We start from the raw sequence: 17,042 nt of genomic DNA, 5'->3' as shown, positions 1-17,042 counted from the left end.
TGAGCCACCCAGGCGCCCCCCCCCCCCCCCCCGAAGGCGGATGCTTAACCAACTGAGCCACCTAGGCGCCCCTCCTTGCCTGGCCTTGTGCACTCCCTGCAGAGGGAGGCTCCACACACACCACCATAAGGTGCCCTAAGCCCCTTCTTTGCCCCACGTGGCCGGTTTCTTTCCTCCTTTGGCTCCCAAGCCTTCCCTCTGCGCCTGTTTTAACACTCAGTACAGAGGAATTTTCTTTGTAGCCGTGTCCCCTGCTAGATTGTGAGCCCGCCTGATTCTCCCTTGCAAGCCAGGGCCCAGCACGCAGCAGGTATACTATTGCTGTTGGAATTGTGAGTGACAAGGTAGCAGCTGGACTCTTCTGCCTCAGCTGTTTGCGACTCCCAAAATCTAAGTTTCTGTTCTTTGGTCCTTGGCAGCCAAAGATGTGATTAAAGAGATTGAAGACTTTGATGGCTTAGAGGCTCTGCGCCTGGAGGGCAACACGGTGGGCGTGGAGGCAGCCAGGGTCATCGCCAAGGCCTTGGAGAAGAAGTCAGAGTTAAAGGTGAGATCTGCATGGTGAGCAGGCCCAGACTGGTTGGGGACAAGCTTCTACTCATGCCACCACAGCCCCTGCCTATGTCCAGACCCTCCTAGGTCCTGCCTTGTTGGTGGTCACCACGAACAACTCGTCTTGCTCTGGCTTCCCCAGAGTGCACAGCACTGGCCAGGGCCCCTCTCCCTGGGTGATGTGTCCATTTGGATCCCCCAGTAACAGACAGGAGTGTCAGAGGTTTATCAGGTAATATGCATGAAAGATAAAGGGGGAAGAAGCAGAACTGGACACGGAGAGCCTAGCTAGCATTGTAGATTTGGCGTCTGTGAGGAGGGAAGGGCACAGAATTGGCCACCAAGCCTTGGACTATGGGGCTGTTCTGGCAAGCACCGAGCCTCCCCAGCAGGGGGCTCCAGAGCAAAGACTGCCCATAGAAGAGTCGTGTATTGCGCAGAAGTGGCCAGACCTCAGCTCAGATGCTGTGGTGGGTTTGGGAAGGTGCTGCACTCCTCGCGGCTGAATGGCGGATTCTTTCTTAAAGGTTAGATCCAAGTGATGCTCCTCTTTGGCCGATATAGAGATCCTTCTATTCCATTGTGTCCTAAAGGGGGTCCCGCTAAACAGCAGTCCTTCAAGATGCTCTGTGAGAAGAGTTGGGATATCAGGTGTTGCAAATATCAGGAGGGCGTCCCTACACACTCTTCATTCCTGGGAATCCTAGTGTGCATCAGCACATAAAGCCTCTGCAGAGTGATGAGGGAGAGACCTGCTTTTCTGACTGCAAATGATGCTCAGTGCATGCATGGCTTGTGTCATTAATCCTCCGGGCACCCCAGGTAATAAACACTGTGTCCATTTGTAAGTCAAGGGAACTGAGGCTCGGAGGAGCTGAGTAAACAGCCCAGGATCCTAATGCTGATTAGTAAGCCACGTGGCAGACTCTGAAGTCCGGTGCTCTTTCCTGGCCCCCCTGTGCTTGCTGAAGGGAAAGGATGCAGGGCCAGGGCGAACGGAGTGGCTGGCTCGTGAGGTAGTCCTTACTGTTTGTTTCCTCAGGAGCATCATGGTCGGGTAATAGCTAAGACGGTGGTTGTATCTTGTCTTCTGCCCAGGGCCTGTCGTTTCCCTGAGCAGACACTGGGACATTTTCCTATGAAAAAACGCAACCCTTCACAGTGGCCAGTGAAGGGCAGGAATGGAGGAGATGTGGCCTGGGCCTGGAGGCTGCAGAAGCTGAGCTTTGTCGTCTGAGGGTCTGGGTTCAAGCCCTGGTACCACCACCTTGTTTTCTGTGGCCTTGCACCAAACTCCGCTCTGAGTTGGGGGTCCTTTATCAAAACTTTTTCTTCCCTGTGAGGTTGCCGTGGTGAGCACATGTGGGCTTGTGTCATGAGAGAGCGTGACCACAGGAGTGCCACGTGCAACGTGTCATCCTGAGCAGGCCTAGGGCCTTAAGTCACCCCACCCCCATGGGGTCAGGGCCGGGGCAGGTGGGATCTGCCCTTGACCCCAGTAGTGCTCTGGCCAAGGTGCTAGTGCGAGAGATGTTCCCTCTCCTGTTGGAACACAGGCACAAGTTAGGTCTTGACAGATGAGGGAGGTGAGGTCCAGGGCCACACGTGTCAGGAGGGGGCTGGGACTGGGGCCCAGATAACAGCCCAGCCTCATAACTGCTCTGTAGTAACTACTGCTCACTGTAGTTTGTTGAGGCCAAAAGCTGTATTGCAGAGATGGGATAGCGGGGGTCAGAGATGGGGAGGGGGGAGTGGCGGGCCTGGAGTCAGGTTAAGTCAGAATTGGAACCTCGTTCTTGTGCGCCAAACCCCCATGCTGACCCTTGGCCCATCAGAGTTGGGGTGGGGAAGCTTCCGGGTGAGATGCCAGTTGTCAGGGGTTCCGGTGCTCAGGCTGTGGCTGCCTGTCGTGGCCCTGAGCACCTGCATTCAGGTGTACCTCACTGAGCAGACCCATGTAGACTGTCCCCGAAGGCTCCATGTGGGTTGGTGATTTGCTTTATTGGAGGCCTTGAGAATTCTACAGAAATCAGTTTGCCTAGTACTTAAGGTTGGATTTAGTTCATACATTTCAAGGACTGGATTTTCAGGGGAAAGTTGCTTTCTCTGGGTTCTGTCATGCCCAGGTTTGGCCCAGGAGAGGCTGGAGCTGCCAGAGCTGATATTTTGGGTGGACAGAGCGACCAGAGTTGGAGGGTAGGGCTGTGTGCTTAGAAACTAAATTCTGCTGGCCTGTGTGGTAACACGATCTAGTCCTAGGGCCACCACCTTTGTGGCTTTACCTAGTATTTTCTTTAAATCAGCTCACTTTGATGTAATTTAAAAGTAAACTTGATCTCTTCTGTAAATGGAAAGTGGTATTCCTTACCATAAAGATAACAAAATAGCGTTATTAAATTCTAGTCACCTAAAAGATGTCACCTAAAGCTTCTGAGCATGAGGCCTGCTCACCCTTTGTTCAAAAGGCAAACGAGCAAGAAGTGGAGAGGTGGGCAAGATCCACCAGCCCCAAAGAAAGACCGCCTTCTGGAGGTGATCGGAAGGGATGGAAAGAGTCTTGAGGGGCGCCTGGCTGGCTCAGTCAGTAGAGCATGAGACTCTTGATCTCGGGATCATGAGTTCGAGCCCCATGTTTGGCATAGACATTACTTAAAAAAAAAGGCACCTTAAAAAACGACTAACTTTCTCGCTGATGGATCCGTATTGCTCACTTTCTGCCTCTGCCACCCAAATCTTCTGTCACGTGTCACTTGGGCCCACAGTGTATGAGAAACCGGCATTGGAAACAAGGAGTCTGGCGTATTGGCCCTGGTCCTGCCACTGCCCTGCCTTGGGGCCTGAGGCCTGGGGCCAGTCTCTTCCTTCTCGGCCTGGTTTCTCTCCTGGAAAACCAGAGGGTTGGGCATTTTCCTCCACACTTCTGCTTTGGGGGCCTCCAGGTACTCCCAGCTTCAGCCAGAGCTGGACCAGCTTTTCATTGAGGAAACCCAATTTCAGAAGTATTGTAATGCTTAGTAGTCCATGGCCACAAGGATGAGGCATGCCTGCAGGCCACCTCTGAGGGGCTCCACTGACTCTTCTCTTCCTCCTCCTCCCAAAGCGATGCCATTGGAGCGACATGTTCACTGGGAGGCTGCGGTCCGAGATCCCACCAGCTCTGGTAAGGGCACCAGGCCACTGTTCCCCTCCCCTGGGGACAAGGGACCCCTTTGGCAATTCCCTGGACTGTTGTCAGACTTCGTTCACGCTGTGGGTGACTGAGGTGCTGAATGGAAGCCGGGCAAGTGCAGCATCTGCCCGTGTCCTGACGGGCTCGGCCTCTGGGAGACTCGAGGCCCAGTCGCAGGAGTGCAGCAGAGCCCCGGGATCCCAGGGTTCATTCCTGAGCTTTTTGGCTTCACCCCCACTGTGGATCTCGCTCCCTCCGCTCTCATCCCTCTTAGCTTTGCACCTCCCTGTTCTGTTCCCTCACGCCCTTCTGTGGCCCCCCCATCTCCCTCTGGGCCCTCCCTTTCTCCATACCACTCTTCGGCTTTGCTTCTCATGGTGGGTGGCTTCCATCCCCTCTGATTTCCATTTCCCCATTCCTGGGGCTCAGCTTGGCTTGGGGTCAGGTTCCCAGCCTGGGGTGGGTGGGTGGGCTGGGAGGGGGGGTGTCACTGAGCAGAATGTGGCTTGCCTGGGGCTCAAGGGAAAGAGGCAGGGCTGGTAATAGGCAGCCTTTCAGTAACATGGGGCCTAGCCCATGAGGTGCCTTCAGGGTGAGGTTCTTGGTCAATTATTAGCATGGCTCTGTGTTACTGGGTCTCTCACCCTGGTTTTACTGGGGCTGCCTTCTTAGACCTCCGTGCATCTAGCCAGCACTGTGGTTCCTGAGGTGCCAGGGACCACCCTCATTTCTAAAGCACCTCAGTCCGGGGGCACCTGGCTGGCTCCGTCGGTAGAGCAAGTGACTCCATCTCAGGGTCAAGTTCAAGCCCCATGGTGGGCATAGAGTTTACATTTGAAAGAATGAATGAATAATAAGTTGGGTACCTGGGTGGCTCAGTCGTTGGGTGTCTGCCTTTGGCTCAGGTCGATCCCAGGGTCCTAGGATCAAGACCCACATCGGGCTCCCTGCTCAGTGGGGAGCCTGCTTCTCCCTCTCCCACTCCCCCTGCTGTGTTCCCTCTCTCGCTGTCTCTCTCTCTGTCAGAAAATAAATAAAATCTTTAAAAAAGAAAGTTACAGATGTCCTAATGGGGACCCCAGAGGGAAGGCTCCTCCTTTGGGGGATTGAGGAAGCCCTTGGGGAGCTGATTCCATTAGTTACCAGCCTCAAAGGGTGAACAAGAACCAGGTGAAGGGAGGATTTAGAGTGTAGGTTAAGTAAATTCATTTGGGGGTTTGTAAGTAAAAGGATTTTTTTTTTTTAAAGATTTTATTTATTTGACAGAGAGAGAGCACAAGCAGAGGGAGTGGCAGGTAGAGGAAGAGAGAGAAGCAGGCTCCCCACAGAGCAAGGGAAGCCCAGTGTGGGACTCTATCCCAGGACCCCAGGATCATGACCTGAGCCGAAGGCAGTCGCCCAACCAACTGAGCCACCCAGGCGCCCAGTAAAAGGATTTAAAGTTAGAAGAGGGGGTGAAGAAAATGTACTTGGGAGATACGAACTATGGGCCCTGTGCACATTGTTTTACCTGAATTTTAGTATTTAAGTTTCTCAGTCATTGAGGGAGATATTCTTATCTCCATATTACCAACGACCAGAGTGAATCATAGGGGGACAAGAGAATTTGGGGTCAGGGAAAGGCATGAGATGGAGGGAAGGTAGGGCAGACACAGAGGGTTTCAGCAGCTCTGGCTGCTGGAGGGCTAGAGGCCAGTGGGGCCAGGTGACGGGGGCTGGGCATTCTGTGGGCAGGGGCAGCCCGAGAATGGCCCTCCGTTGCTGAGTCAATGGTGGGGAGGACAGTGGAAACTGCCTCAGGTATCCTGTTCATAGCCGAGGCAGGGAGAGTGTCTCCCCTCCCCCACTGTGTCCCCTGGGAACCCCATGCACGATGCACGCCCGACCCCGTTTCTGCCCCCAGTCTCCGGCGGAGCCTTCTCTCCTCACCCGTCTCTCCTGGGGAACTGTAGGTATCCCCAGCCCAGCAGGTTCCCAGGAGAGCTTAGCATCTTGCTACATTGGTCTTGGGCTGTGGCTCAGAGATAGGCACCCATCTGCCCAGTCACCACCGGGAACCCTGGAGGCATCAGTGGTGCCCGCCTCCTTCCTGCACGTCCACTGAACGTGCAGCTTCTGCAGGTCTCCTTCCCTCTGTGGGACCTAGAACCGACCCGAGGCTCTGTTTCCTCTCTTCTGTCTCCCACCACACTGGCCAGCTAGCTTCCTTCTTTGCTGCCTGAATCACTGTCTCACACTTCTGGGCGGGCACTTGGCCCCCAGTCTGCCCTCCTCAGGTTTGGGGGAATGTGTCTTCTATATCCCTCACCCACATCAAAGCCCTCAGAACCCTCGGGCTCAAGTTCACAGTCCTTGGCCTGACATTCAGGGCTCTAGCCTGATTTGATTCCTCTCTTTCCTTCCAGCCTCATCCTCTTCTGGAGTCCACTGCTTGTCTCTAGACACACAGTATGCTGCTTCATGCTTATGTCTCTTTGTTCATGTTTGTACTGTTGGCTGGAATCTCCTGTTCGGTTGACTGATTCTCATTCAGCCTGAGCTCAAGTGCCCCCTCCTATAGGAAGCTTTCCCTGACCACCCCCATGTATACCACACCCCACGCCCCACCTGGATTGGGAGCCTTCTTCAGGGTTTCTGGTCCTGGGTTTAAAGTAAGGATAGCTCTGTAGCGAAATGGTCTGTGTCTCTGCCTGGGTGCCCACTGAGGGCAGGGGGGGCCTGGCATAGGAGCTGCCCCTGGGAGGTGTCTGTGAAACTGAGCTGAACCTTCTCTGTGTCCAGACCTCACTAGGGGAGGGACTCATCACAGCCGGGGCGCAGCTGGTGGAGCTGGACCTGAGCGACAACGCATTCGGGCCCGACGGCGTGCGAGGCTTTGAGGCCCTGCTCAAGAGCTCCGCCTGCTTCACCCTTCATGAGCTCAAGCTCAACAACTGTGGCATGGGCATCGGCGGTGGCAAGGTGGGTGCGGCGGGCCCTCGCCCACGTCCCCATTGTCCCTAACCCCCCCCCCCCCGCCTCGTCTCCTGAAGTGTGTGCCCTTGGCCACCATCTGGGATGGCTGGCCAGCCGGTTGTTTTTCTCTTCAGAGGAGAAAGGCCTCAAAGGCAGCAGCCTGTGGCCCGTGGGGAGAGGTGGTGGAGGCCTGGAGGGCGGGGTTGCCAAGCAACCGTCCCCGGTTCTCGTGTTGTCTTGGCAACACAGAGGCAGTGACCTGCTGGCTCTGCAGAGCGCCGGGCTTGGGCATCCCAGACCTGCTGTGCCCTCAGAACAGTTGGCAGAGCCACGTGAGGCCTGGTGTGTGTGGAGGGGCGGGAGCCCAGAAAGAGAAACCCCTTAGGCCTGGGCACAGCTCACCTTTTTCCTGGACTGGGCCTTGCCCGAGGTGCCTCCCTCATCCTGCCAGCCGGTCGGGCTGGTCAGTGCAGAAAGGCGTCTCTTCTCTTCCCAGAACCTGCACAGAGGGAGCCCAGCCTTGTTTATTCTCTTTTTTGGTCCCTTCTGGCTCCGTTAGGCCCAGACACTAGAAAGGCCAATTCCCATCCTCCCTATCCCCACTCACGTTCTGACCAAAAGGAGAAAAGGGCTGGGACGCAGGAACCTACAGCGACTGGGGACATCTTCTTTTTGCGGATGTGTTAAATGCATTACCCTAATTCTCCCACCCACACCAAAAAGGGGGTGATGCTATTCCCAGTTTTCCACTTAACCAGCCGGATTTGGGGCTAGAGACCTTGGGTCAAGTCCCCAGATGGCATCGCTGGGGTGGGACTAATGTGGGATTTGAACCTGCTTCTGTGCCCGTTAGAGCAGCAAGGGGAGCCTGTGTTGTGCTCACGGTGCCCCAGGCTGAGGGGCCAGAGCGGCCTCCCCTGCGAGGGGTGCCCGTTGCCTCTTGCCCCATGGGAGGGAAAGCCGGGGTGTGCTCCCAGCCGGCTCAGCCAGCCCCACCCCCCAGTCTAATTGGGCAATAAGCTGTGTGCGTGTGTGAAGACATTAAAATGTTGGCATCAGCACAGAAAATCGGTCCAGGCCAACCTAGAGTGGGGTGTGCTGAGGGAGCTGGAGACGCGCCTGGGAAACGCCCCAGCTTTCCGTGGGCTCTCCTCTGCCGCGCGGCCGGCCCGGGGAACCGAGGCTCCTAGAGCTGCCCAGGGCTGGTCGTAGGCCTTGCCTTTACTCCAGTGTGTGGCATGGCTCGGGGACGAAGACAGTGGGAACCCTGCAGCCAGGGGAGCCTCCCTGGCAGCCCTGCTCCACTCTGGAATTTGACTTGTACTTGTCTTGACCTCCCTCACTCTGATTCAGTGAGACCTTTTTGTGGCATCTTGTGGGTGCTGGCCTTGCTGACCTGCGCCTCCGGGTCCTTCGTAATCTGTTCCCTCCAGCCGGAGTGCATTCACTGTGGCCCGTGTGCCACACGCATGGGAATTGGAGGGGCCCAAAGGATTCACTGGGAGTGAGATATAGCCCTGTGCTTGGGGCTCTCCAGACCCAGCGGCCCCAGGTTGGACTCTTGTAGGAGCTGGGGCCTCACCATGGTGGCCCCAGAGGGAACTGGGGAGAATGGGATGCGCTGGTGCGGTTGGCTCCCGCCTCCTCATAGGTTCCTTAGGAGGCTGGTTTATGGCAGAAGTCCACGGTCTCTGCGCTGAGCATGTGCATGACCCCCAGGAGCCAGGCTGGCGGTCGCCCTTCCGGCCCCCAGGGACGGCGAGCTGTGCACTCAGGCAGGCCTGGCTGCCGCTTGTGGCTCCCCTGTCCCTTTGCTGTGGGCCCTTGGCCCATGCAGTTACCTCTCTGAGCCTCAGCCTCCTCGTTTATAGTCAAGCCAATCCCACCTGCCTCCTAGGCTCAATTTGTGGTTGAAATGAGGTGTGAAAGTACCTTTCTTTATTGAAAGTGCCGGTGATCTAGGAGATGCTCTACAAACGTTGCTTCTCTCCTGTTGCACTTCTTGTGAATCTTTTGTTTTATTTACCGTGGCCTCTCTGATTCCCAGCAACCAGCCAGCATTTTTTAACTCTTGGTCTGTTGGTATCACCCAGGGAGAAGCTGTCTCCTGGCACCACCCCAACCATATGGTGTGTCCGATGAGTGTGACAGGGTCGTGGTCTTGGCCAGCTCCCCTTAGGCGCAGGGCTACAGGGGAGAGATTCCAGAAGATTTGGATTCTGGTCCAGAGTCTTCCACTTGTTTAGCAACCATAGGAATGTCTCTGTCCCTCTCTGAGCTTGAGGTTCTTCGGCTGGGAAGTGGAAATCACCATGGTTTCCCGTCTCCCCCCCCCCCCCCCACCACAGAGGGCTTCCGGCAGTATAGTGAGCTGACTGTGAAGCCCCTTCCCCAGGAGCTGGCTTTCAGTTGACCTCTCCATGTTGGTGTCTCCTTTCTCTCTGGGTATCTGTCCCCACCTCTCACACGAGGCTAGACCCCACAGGGTAGTGGGACACACACGTGAAGCAAGCTGTAAGGTGCTAGGTGCACATGCAGTATGACGGTGGTGCCTGTGAGCCATTCTTTGTCCCCAGGTCTGCCACCGCCAGTAGGTGGCATGGGATGTCGAAGACCAGGGCCTCCTGCCTCAGGGCTGGTCCTCTTCCCCCCCCTCCCCCCCCCCCCAGATCCTGGCAGCGGCTCTGACTGAGTGTCACCGGAAATCCAGTGCTCAAGGCAAGCCACTGGGCCTGAAGGTCTTCGTGGCCGGCAGAAACCGTCTGGAGAACGACGGAGCCACGGCCTTGGCAGAAGCTTTCGGGGTGAGTGGTTTCTGCACATCCTCCCCGCCGTGCCCCAAGGCAGGCTAAGCTTGGCAGGTTGACAGAGCTGGTGTGCATCCAGCTCTGGAGTTGAGCTGCGAGACCTAGGGCGAGTTGCTTCCCCCTCTGCACCTGCTAGCTCATTCAGCAGCTGGGCAGAATTCCTGTTAGGTGTCTGAAAGGTTGCATGATCTACCACTGCGGCTCCCTGGAATGCTGTTTGAGAAGATTGTGAGGTTGCTCTGGTCAGTGAGTGAGGTCAGGCTCAGAAATGGGAGCGGGGGTGCCAGAGCAGTGAGCGGGATAGCAGCCTGGCCCGGCGCTGGCCTGGGCTCACAGAGGGTCGCTGTCTCTGGCCTCTACCGGGTGGGGCACAGAGGTGGAGTCATCAGACTTACCTTTCAGATGGAGAGGTGGGGGAGCAGTGGCTCAGGTACCCTAATCCCCTCTGCCTCTCCTCCCACTCTCCTCTCCCTTCACCCTTCACAGCTGCCCCAGTGCCCTGCCCCCACCCCCCACACTGCTGAGACCCTGACCTTGAGCTCTGTGAGAGGGCCACACCTGCCCCACCGCGCTGGGAACTTTGGAGTCCCTTTCTTTTCTCTTAATTTAAATGTTTTCTTTGGCAAACAGTATCCTAGCAACATTAACCACACTCGGGCCAGAGCGGCTTTCCCCGCTGCCTCCCTGCTGGAGCTCATCTACCTCAGGCAGAGAGTGAACATAGCAGGGGAGAAGTACCCTGGGCCTTGCTGGACCCCTGGCTGCAGGGGTTTCCAGGTGCCTCCGGAGCTGGGGGCACCTCATTGCCATCCTTATAGACACCATGCCGTTAAAGGTTACGCCTTCTCTGCACCCCTCGTTCAGCTTGCTGTCCCCGGTGCACTGGGAAGAGGGGGGAATACATTGTGTCTGCTAGGCCTCCAACAGATGTCCACCATGCTCTTAGAGTGGGGTTCTTCCCTCAGGGTCCCTGGGATGTCTCTAGTCTGTGGATAGATTTCAGGGAGTCTTTGAATGCGGACGGAAGAAGATTACATGATTATTACCACTAATGTAACTAAAATGTAGTGTTACCTTGAATTGTGAATGTAAATTTTAAACCTCAGCAACTTTCGAAATGTTCGTGATTTGGTTAAGTATAGAAATCACAGGTATTTTCACATCAAGTTACAGTTGTTACAGAGACATAGAAATCTTTGTTTCTCACGCATCAGCATTACGGTAGCGGGGGACTGGCCTCCAGGTCCTGTTATTCAGTGCCTTTGTACTAAGGAGTGCATTTACTACTGCAACACACATTTGGGGTTTTTTCTCAATATTTTGAGGACTCTCTTCCAATTGAATGGATTTCCTTTGTAGTCGTATATGATTTATCTTAACATTTTAAAATAGGCTCAGGAGAGAGTCAGGGGTTTACCAGACTGCCCATAGGGTCTGGTACCAGAAGATACTGAGAAGCCCTGACTGGTAATGTTCCTCCGTTGGCCTGTATTTACTTGTGAACCCCCTGTGCTGTTCTGGGCACTGCGGAACTACAAAAGGTACCCAGGTGGAGAGTCCTCGCAGGCCTGGCCTCAATCGTTGGTAGCAGTAGAGGCTGGGACATGGCTCTCCTTGGGAGCTCAGAGGCTGGTGGGGTGTAGACAGGAAGGTGGCATTGATCGTCCAGGGTGATGAACACCGTGATAGAGGAAGAACAGTGCTCTGGGGGCATGGGGGAAGAGCACTGGACTATGCCTGGTGGGGGGATTCTGGTGTCCAAAATGAGAGGTATATAGGAAAGCAACATAGGAGTCAGCCTATCAAGAAAATGCCAACAAATAAGGACACAGTGTTCCAAGAAGAGAGGAGTGTCAGAAGGTTGGGATGAAAAAGGGCTAGGTGTTTGTGAAGACCCCACCCCCCAGAAAAGGAGGGAATGTGGGGCACCAGTTGTACTGTGTAAATAGCGCAGGAGAGCCCCAAGAGAGGCACAGTGGAGCTGCATGCAGTCTGCAGGGAGGGACTGTGGCCAGACCCCAGGCCAGCGCCCAGGGTCCTTGCAGGGTAGAGGACACCAGATGGAAGAACCTGTGTTCCAAGCTGTGTGACCCTGCGTAAGTTACTTAGCCTTTCCGATCCCTAGTCTTCTCTGTCTGGTGGAGTTCCTAATCCCAGGTAGGTCTCCCTCATGAGATTGTAGAGAGGATCAGACAGCCCTGCCCAAAGTTCTGCTTTGAGATTCATGCCCCAAATAGCCACAGACAAGCCTGGGCCTGAGCTGATGGCAGCCCCTCCCCGTGTCTAGTGTGTGGTGCCCCCTTCCTGCCTGCTGGATGTTGTTGGTGCTGGGCCTGCCCCTGGAGCTCGGGAGCCCACCGCCCTGCTCTGTCCCTCCTGCCCTTCACAGATCATTGGGACTCTGGAGGAGGTCCACATGCCACAGAACGGCATCAATCACCCCGGCGTCACGGCCCTGGCCCAGGCTTTCGCCATCAACCCCCTGCTGCGTATCATCAACCTGAATGACAACACCTTCACCGAGAAGGGCGCCGTGGCCATGGCCAAGGTGAGGCGGGAGTGGCAGGGTCATGGTGGAGGCGAGCGGGACTGGCTACTGCCTTTTTTTTTTCTTTTAAAGATTTTATTTATTTATTTGAGAGAGAAAGAATGAGAGAGAGAGAGCATGAGAGGGGGGAGGGTCAGAGGGAGAAGCAGACTCCCTGCCGAGCGGGGAGTCCGACGCGAGACTCGATCCTAGGACTCCAGGATCATGACTTGAGCTGAAGGCAGTCGCTTAACCAACTGAGCCACCCAGGTGTCCTGGCTACTGCCTTTATAACACACACATCGGCAGGAGAGCTCCTCTGCGCATCCACCAGGTGTGCGCCCCGGCTCTCTTGAACATTCCAGAACGGGGCACATGTCACAGGCTTGCCTGTGCTGTTTTCGAGCATGTCCATACCACCTTCCTCTGCGCTGCCTCTGGACACCCAGCTGTTGGTGCTGGATTTGTCCATGGGGCTGCATGGGAGGCTGCTGCAGCCTGTTTTTCTCATTGATTCTTTCATCAGCTGCTTATTGAGCCCTGTACCGAGTGCAGGCCACGCAGAGTTGAATCAGACTCCGCCTCCGAGGAGCCCCTAGTTCAGGGAGGGAGGGGCGGGGCCAGGCCAGCGATGGTGCAGGGCCTGAATCCGGCTGGCTGGCTAGCTGTCGGGACCTCACAGGGCCCCAAGCCCCACAAAAGGCTAGTCCTGCTCCTGTGGGGTGTTAGCACAAGTGTGTGCAAGTGTAGGGAGCACACGGGAAGTTCAAATCAGACTTCGGGCAGACTTTCTGGAAGAGGTCACATTTTGGCCAAGTTGTATAGGACAAATGGACTGTGGACAGAGAGGGGTGTTTCGAGCAGAGGGATCAGCAGCACGGGGGAGGCCCAGAGGTGGGAGGGAGCCTTGTTCCATTGGTCCTGGTTTGAAACGACCAGGGTTCAGGATGTGTCTGAGGGCTGGAGGAGAGGAGAGGGGGATAAGACCCTGTGACCTTCTAACTCTGAGGCTGTCCCGTGACTAGAGAATTGTGTAATCGACTTGGTCAGATTTGTGCTTCACGAAGAAGGTTCTGGCTGTAGCATAGAAGTAGGGTGGAGGGAGGTTCGCCAGAGGCCGGGAGGGGACAAGAGCTGGTGAAGTACTGAGAAGTCCAGGCGACAGGGAGGACGAAGGTGTGGCAACTGGCGTGGGGTGTGCCGCGGGCTCTCGGAGGCCTGCACCCTCACCCCAGCCTTCGCTTCCTCCCCGCAGACGCTGAAGACCTTGCGGCAGGTGGAGATGATCAACTTCGGGGACTGCCTGGTGCGCTCCAAGGGCGCCGTCGCCATCGCAGAGGCCGTGCGCGGGGGCCTGCCCAAGCTGAAGGTGCCAGCGCCGCCGGGGCTTCCCCCACCCTCGGGGCTGCTGCCGTGCGGGGCAGGGGTGGGGTGGTCTTGAAGGCCAGGTGGGCCTGGGTTCATGGCCCCGTCCTTCCACACCTTTCCTCTGATGTTGTGCGGTTCCTATCACCCATGTGATGTGAGCCGGTTTCTTCATTTTTGAAATGGGAGGAGGGAGCGATGAGGTCATTAGGGTAGAGCGTGAGAGAACATACCGAGCGTCTGGCACGTCGCGAGGGAAACGGCTTTGTTTTTACTGTGGGTGTTACCGTGCCCGGCTGGAGGACAGAGCCTGCCTCATCCTCCCTTGGGGAAAACAGAGGCTTCAGAGTAGGACCCGGTCTCCTGGCCTATGGTTCTGCTTGCCTCTACTCCTTCCTCTTATTTTTAGGAGCTGAACTTGTCGTTCTGTGAAATCAAGAGAGATGCTGCTCTGGCTGTTGCTGAGGCCGTGGCGGACAAGAGTGAGCTGGAAAAGCTGGACCTCAACGGTAATAGGGGTGCGGGCCTTGGCCCAGGCCTGCCAGGCGGGCCCTGCTGCCCCTCTTTTTTTTTTTTTTTTTTTTTTTTTTTTTAAGATTTTATTTATTTGCGAGAGAGAGAATGAGAGACAGAGAGCATGAGAGGGAGGAGGGTCAGAGGGAGAAGCAGACTCCCTGCTGAGCAGGGAGTCTGCTGCCCCTCTTGACCTTCCTACCCTCCACCCCCTCCTGCCCGTGAACAGGCAACACGCTGGGAGCAGAAGGCTGCGAGCAGCTCCAGGAAGTGCTGGACGGCTTCCACATGGCCAAGGTGCTGGCCTCCCTCAGGTAGGGAGCTGTGAGCCGTGGCGCCTGTGGTTCTACTTTCATTCGTTCCACAACCGTTGTTCGAGCCCCTGTCTGTGCCAGGAGCTGTGCGAGGCGTTAGGGAGGCGAGCGGAAGACCGTGAAGGTTTCTGACCCGTCGGACTTCATTCCGGCAGGATGGGCGGGCAAGGAAAGTTAGGTGTCTGTATGTTCAGCCAAGAGGCAATAAGGGCCTTTGGAGTGGGTGAGTTGGGGAGACTTCTGAAGGGATGAGCTTTGATCTGAGCTGGGATAGATCAGGTAGGGGAGCAGTGAGGTCAGGGTGGCAGTGGGGGTGGGCTCAGTCAGGATTGTTCTGAAAATCAGACTTGGAGACAGAGTCTGGAAGGGAAGAGGTTGTTGCAAGGGGTGGGTTCTGGGTTTGCGGAGCCCACATGGAGCGGGAGCAGGGGCCAGGGCGGCAGGGCTGCCTCCTCCATCTGGATGGGAGTCGGTTTGGGCCTTCAGCATCCCTCTGCCCCTAGGTCAGCTTCACCTGTCAGCCCCTCACTTGTGTCCCCTCAGTGCTAGGTCTGTGCTGCTGCTAGGAATTGGGGGCTCAGAGATGGCCTCGAGAGGCTCACGGTCCCAGAAACCCCCATCCCCCTGCCCCCCACAACCGCAGCTTCCTGTGGGCAGGGAGATAGGGTGGCACAGTCTTGGCATCTCAGCCTGGGCAGTGTTCCTGCCAAGCCCCGGGCCTCAGCTGTGACAGACCGTTTTCTTCCTTTTCTCTGTTTCCGCAGTGGGACTGGGGCCCATTTGGGACAGGGATGAGATCTGGTTCTTCCGTGTTCACAGCATGGGCTTCCCTGGGTGATGAGAGATGAGCGATGGGCTCCCTGGTGACCCACATGGCCCCCCCCGGGCCCCTCCCCGGGAGCAGCTGCTCCCCCGCCCTCCGCAGGCGCCCTCCCACCTGCCTGGGGTCTATGGGTTTGTGTTGCCAGGCCTTGGAGCCCGCATAGGCCGCTGGGCAGGGAGGGTCTGCTTTAGCCAGTTCCCCTCTGCAGTGATGATGAGGGCGAGGATGATGAGGAGGAGGAAGAGGAGGAGGAAGAGGAAGGAGAAGAAGAGGAGGAGGAAGAAGAGGAGGAGGAAGAGGAGGAAGAGGAGGAGGAGGAGGAAGAGGCACAGCAAGGGCCAGGAGAGCAGTCCACAGCATCAAGGAAGATTCTGGACCCGAACAGTGGAGTGAGTTCCCCGTCGTTTGCCAGGATCAGAGCCCTGGCCCTCGAATGTGAAATCCTGAGCCACGTTCACGCGGGTAGTAGGTGTGGGATCCGCTTAAGTACCTTGGGTGCAAACTGTCCTTGAATGCACAGTCCTGTAAGTGGAAGAAGAAAATCTTCCCAGCGTGGCTGTATTTGTACCTCAGCCCAGGTGTGTTTATTCATTTGTGCATCGTAACAGGACTAAGGCATGTATCATGCCGCTGCACTGTTCATTATGAAACACGTATAAATATCTCTGCAAGAATAGGGTGAAAAATCAGCATAAATGGAAATTCTTTTCCGACCCATCTTGGTGACCCGTAGGGACAGCCCCCCCGTTCTGGAGACCGTGGCCTACCTGGGACACTTGGTGTCCCCTTGCTTCACTAAGAGGCTGGTGTTGTCAGGACGCCCGGGTCTGTTCCCCACAGACTCAGCTTCTGGAGAACTACGGGTTGGACAAGGTTCCCCACGCTCACGTTGAATTTCACTTTTTTCCCAGTTTAGGAAAGCATTTCAACAAGTGGCTGGGCACTCCTATTTCAGTTGTGTGGGCGCCGCTTGTGCTCACTGGCATTGCTTCCCCCTGCTAGACTCAGGCTCCTGGTGGGGTCCCCTTCAGCCCCCACGCACCTCCTGCGTCATTTCTGGGACATCGTGTGTCCCGGGGAGGAGCCACTTGGCCTAAGGAGGTGGCTTGCCCCCTCCCCAGAGGCTCCTGCACTAGGAGCCAGCCAGGGCAGCATCTGCGGGCCCCTCACCCTTTGGGGGACTGCCCGTGAACCGGAGGGAGAAGACCAGACTCCGAGCCTTGGCCGCCTAGAGTGAGGGGTGCATGTTCTGCATGAGGAGTCCGGGTTCGGACTTCTCCAGAGCCACCTGTGCCCCCTGTCCCTCAGGAGCCAGCCCCCGTGCTGTCCGCCCCGCCTCCTGCAGACGTCTCCACATTCCTCGCTTTCCCCTCTCCAGAGAAGCTGCTGCGCCTCGGGCCCAAGAGCCCCGTGCTGATAGCCCAGCAGGTGGGTAACAGCGCTGCCAACTCCAGGCCCCTGCGTGCCTCGGATTGGGAGGGGACGCTGTCAGTGGGAGTGGGGGCTGCCCGGTGTTTGTGTGTGTTTTAGTGTCAGGGTGGAATTTAGTGATTCATCAGTTGCACTTAACACGCAGTGTTCATTCCATCAAGTGGCCTCCTTAATGCCCGTCCCCCAGTTAGCCCAGTCCCCCCACCAACCTGACTCCAGCAGCCCTCAGTTTGTTCCCGGTAGTTAAGAGTCTCTTATGGTTTGTCTCTCTCTCTGTTTTCATCTTATTTGTCCCGCGCTTCCCCTGTGTTCATCTGTTTTGTTTCTTAAATTCTACGTAAGAGTGAAATCATGTATTTGTTTTTCTCTGACTTATTTCGTTTAGCATAATATTCTCTAGTTCCATCCACGTCATTGCAAATGCTAAGATTTCATTTTTTGATGGCTGAGTAGTATTCCATTTGTATATTTCCACATTTTCTTTATCCTTTGTTGATGGACATCTGCGCTGTTTGCATAGTTCGGCTATTGTGGACCTTGCTGCTGTAAACACTGGGGTGCAGGGGCCCCTTCGGATCACTATGTT

General features: G+C 56.1%; 1 protein-coding gene across 2 annotated transcripts in view; it reads left to right on the top strand.

Annotated features, from left to right (window-relative positions):
- The window catches only part of RANGAP1 (Ran GTPase activating protein 1), a 32,483-nt gene that overhangs the window by 9,046 nt on the left and 6,395 nt on the right, over positions 1–17,042 (top strand). For both annotated transcript variants that reach the window (XM_036072624.2, XM_036072626.2), the window contains exons 3-12: positions 420–547; positions 3,653–3,712; positions 6,503–6,682; positions 9,346–9,480; positions 11,873–12,031; positions 13,266–13,379; positions 13,785–13,884; positions 14,118–14,202; positions 15,234–15,414; positions 16,334–16,453. In XM_036072624.2, coding sequence (XP_035928517.2) covers positions 420–547; positions 3,653–3,712; positions 6,503–6,682; positions 9,346–9,480; positions 11,873–12,031; positions 13,266–13,379; positions 13,785–13,884; positions 14,118–14,202; positions 15,234–15,414; positions 16,334–16,453 — 1,262 coding nt within the window. The remainder of the gene's footprint in view (positions 1–419; positions 548–3,652; positions 3,713–6,502; positions 6,683–9,345; positions 9,481–11,872; positions 12,032–13,265; positions 13,380–13,784; positions 13,885–14,117; positions 14,203–15,233; positions 15,415–16,333; positions 16,454–17,042) is intronic.

The sequence above is a fragment of the Halichoerus grypus genome, chromosome 6 (genome assembly GCF_964656455.1).
Source record: "Halichoerus grypus chromosome 6, mHalGry1.hap1.1, whole genome shotgun sequence".
Classification (NCBI taxonomy): Eukaryota; Metazoa; Chordata; class Mammalia; order Carnivora; family Phocidae; genus Halichoerus; species Halichoerus grypus.
The sequence above is the reverse complement of the archived record's forward strand: the minus strand, read 5'-3'. Positions and strand labels throughout refer to the sequence as shown.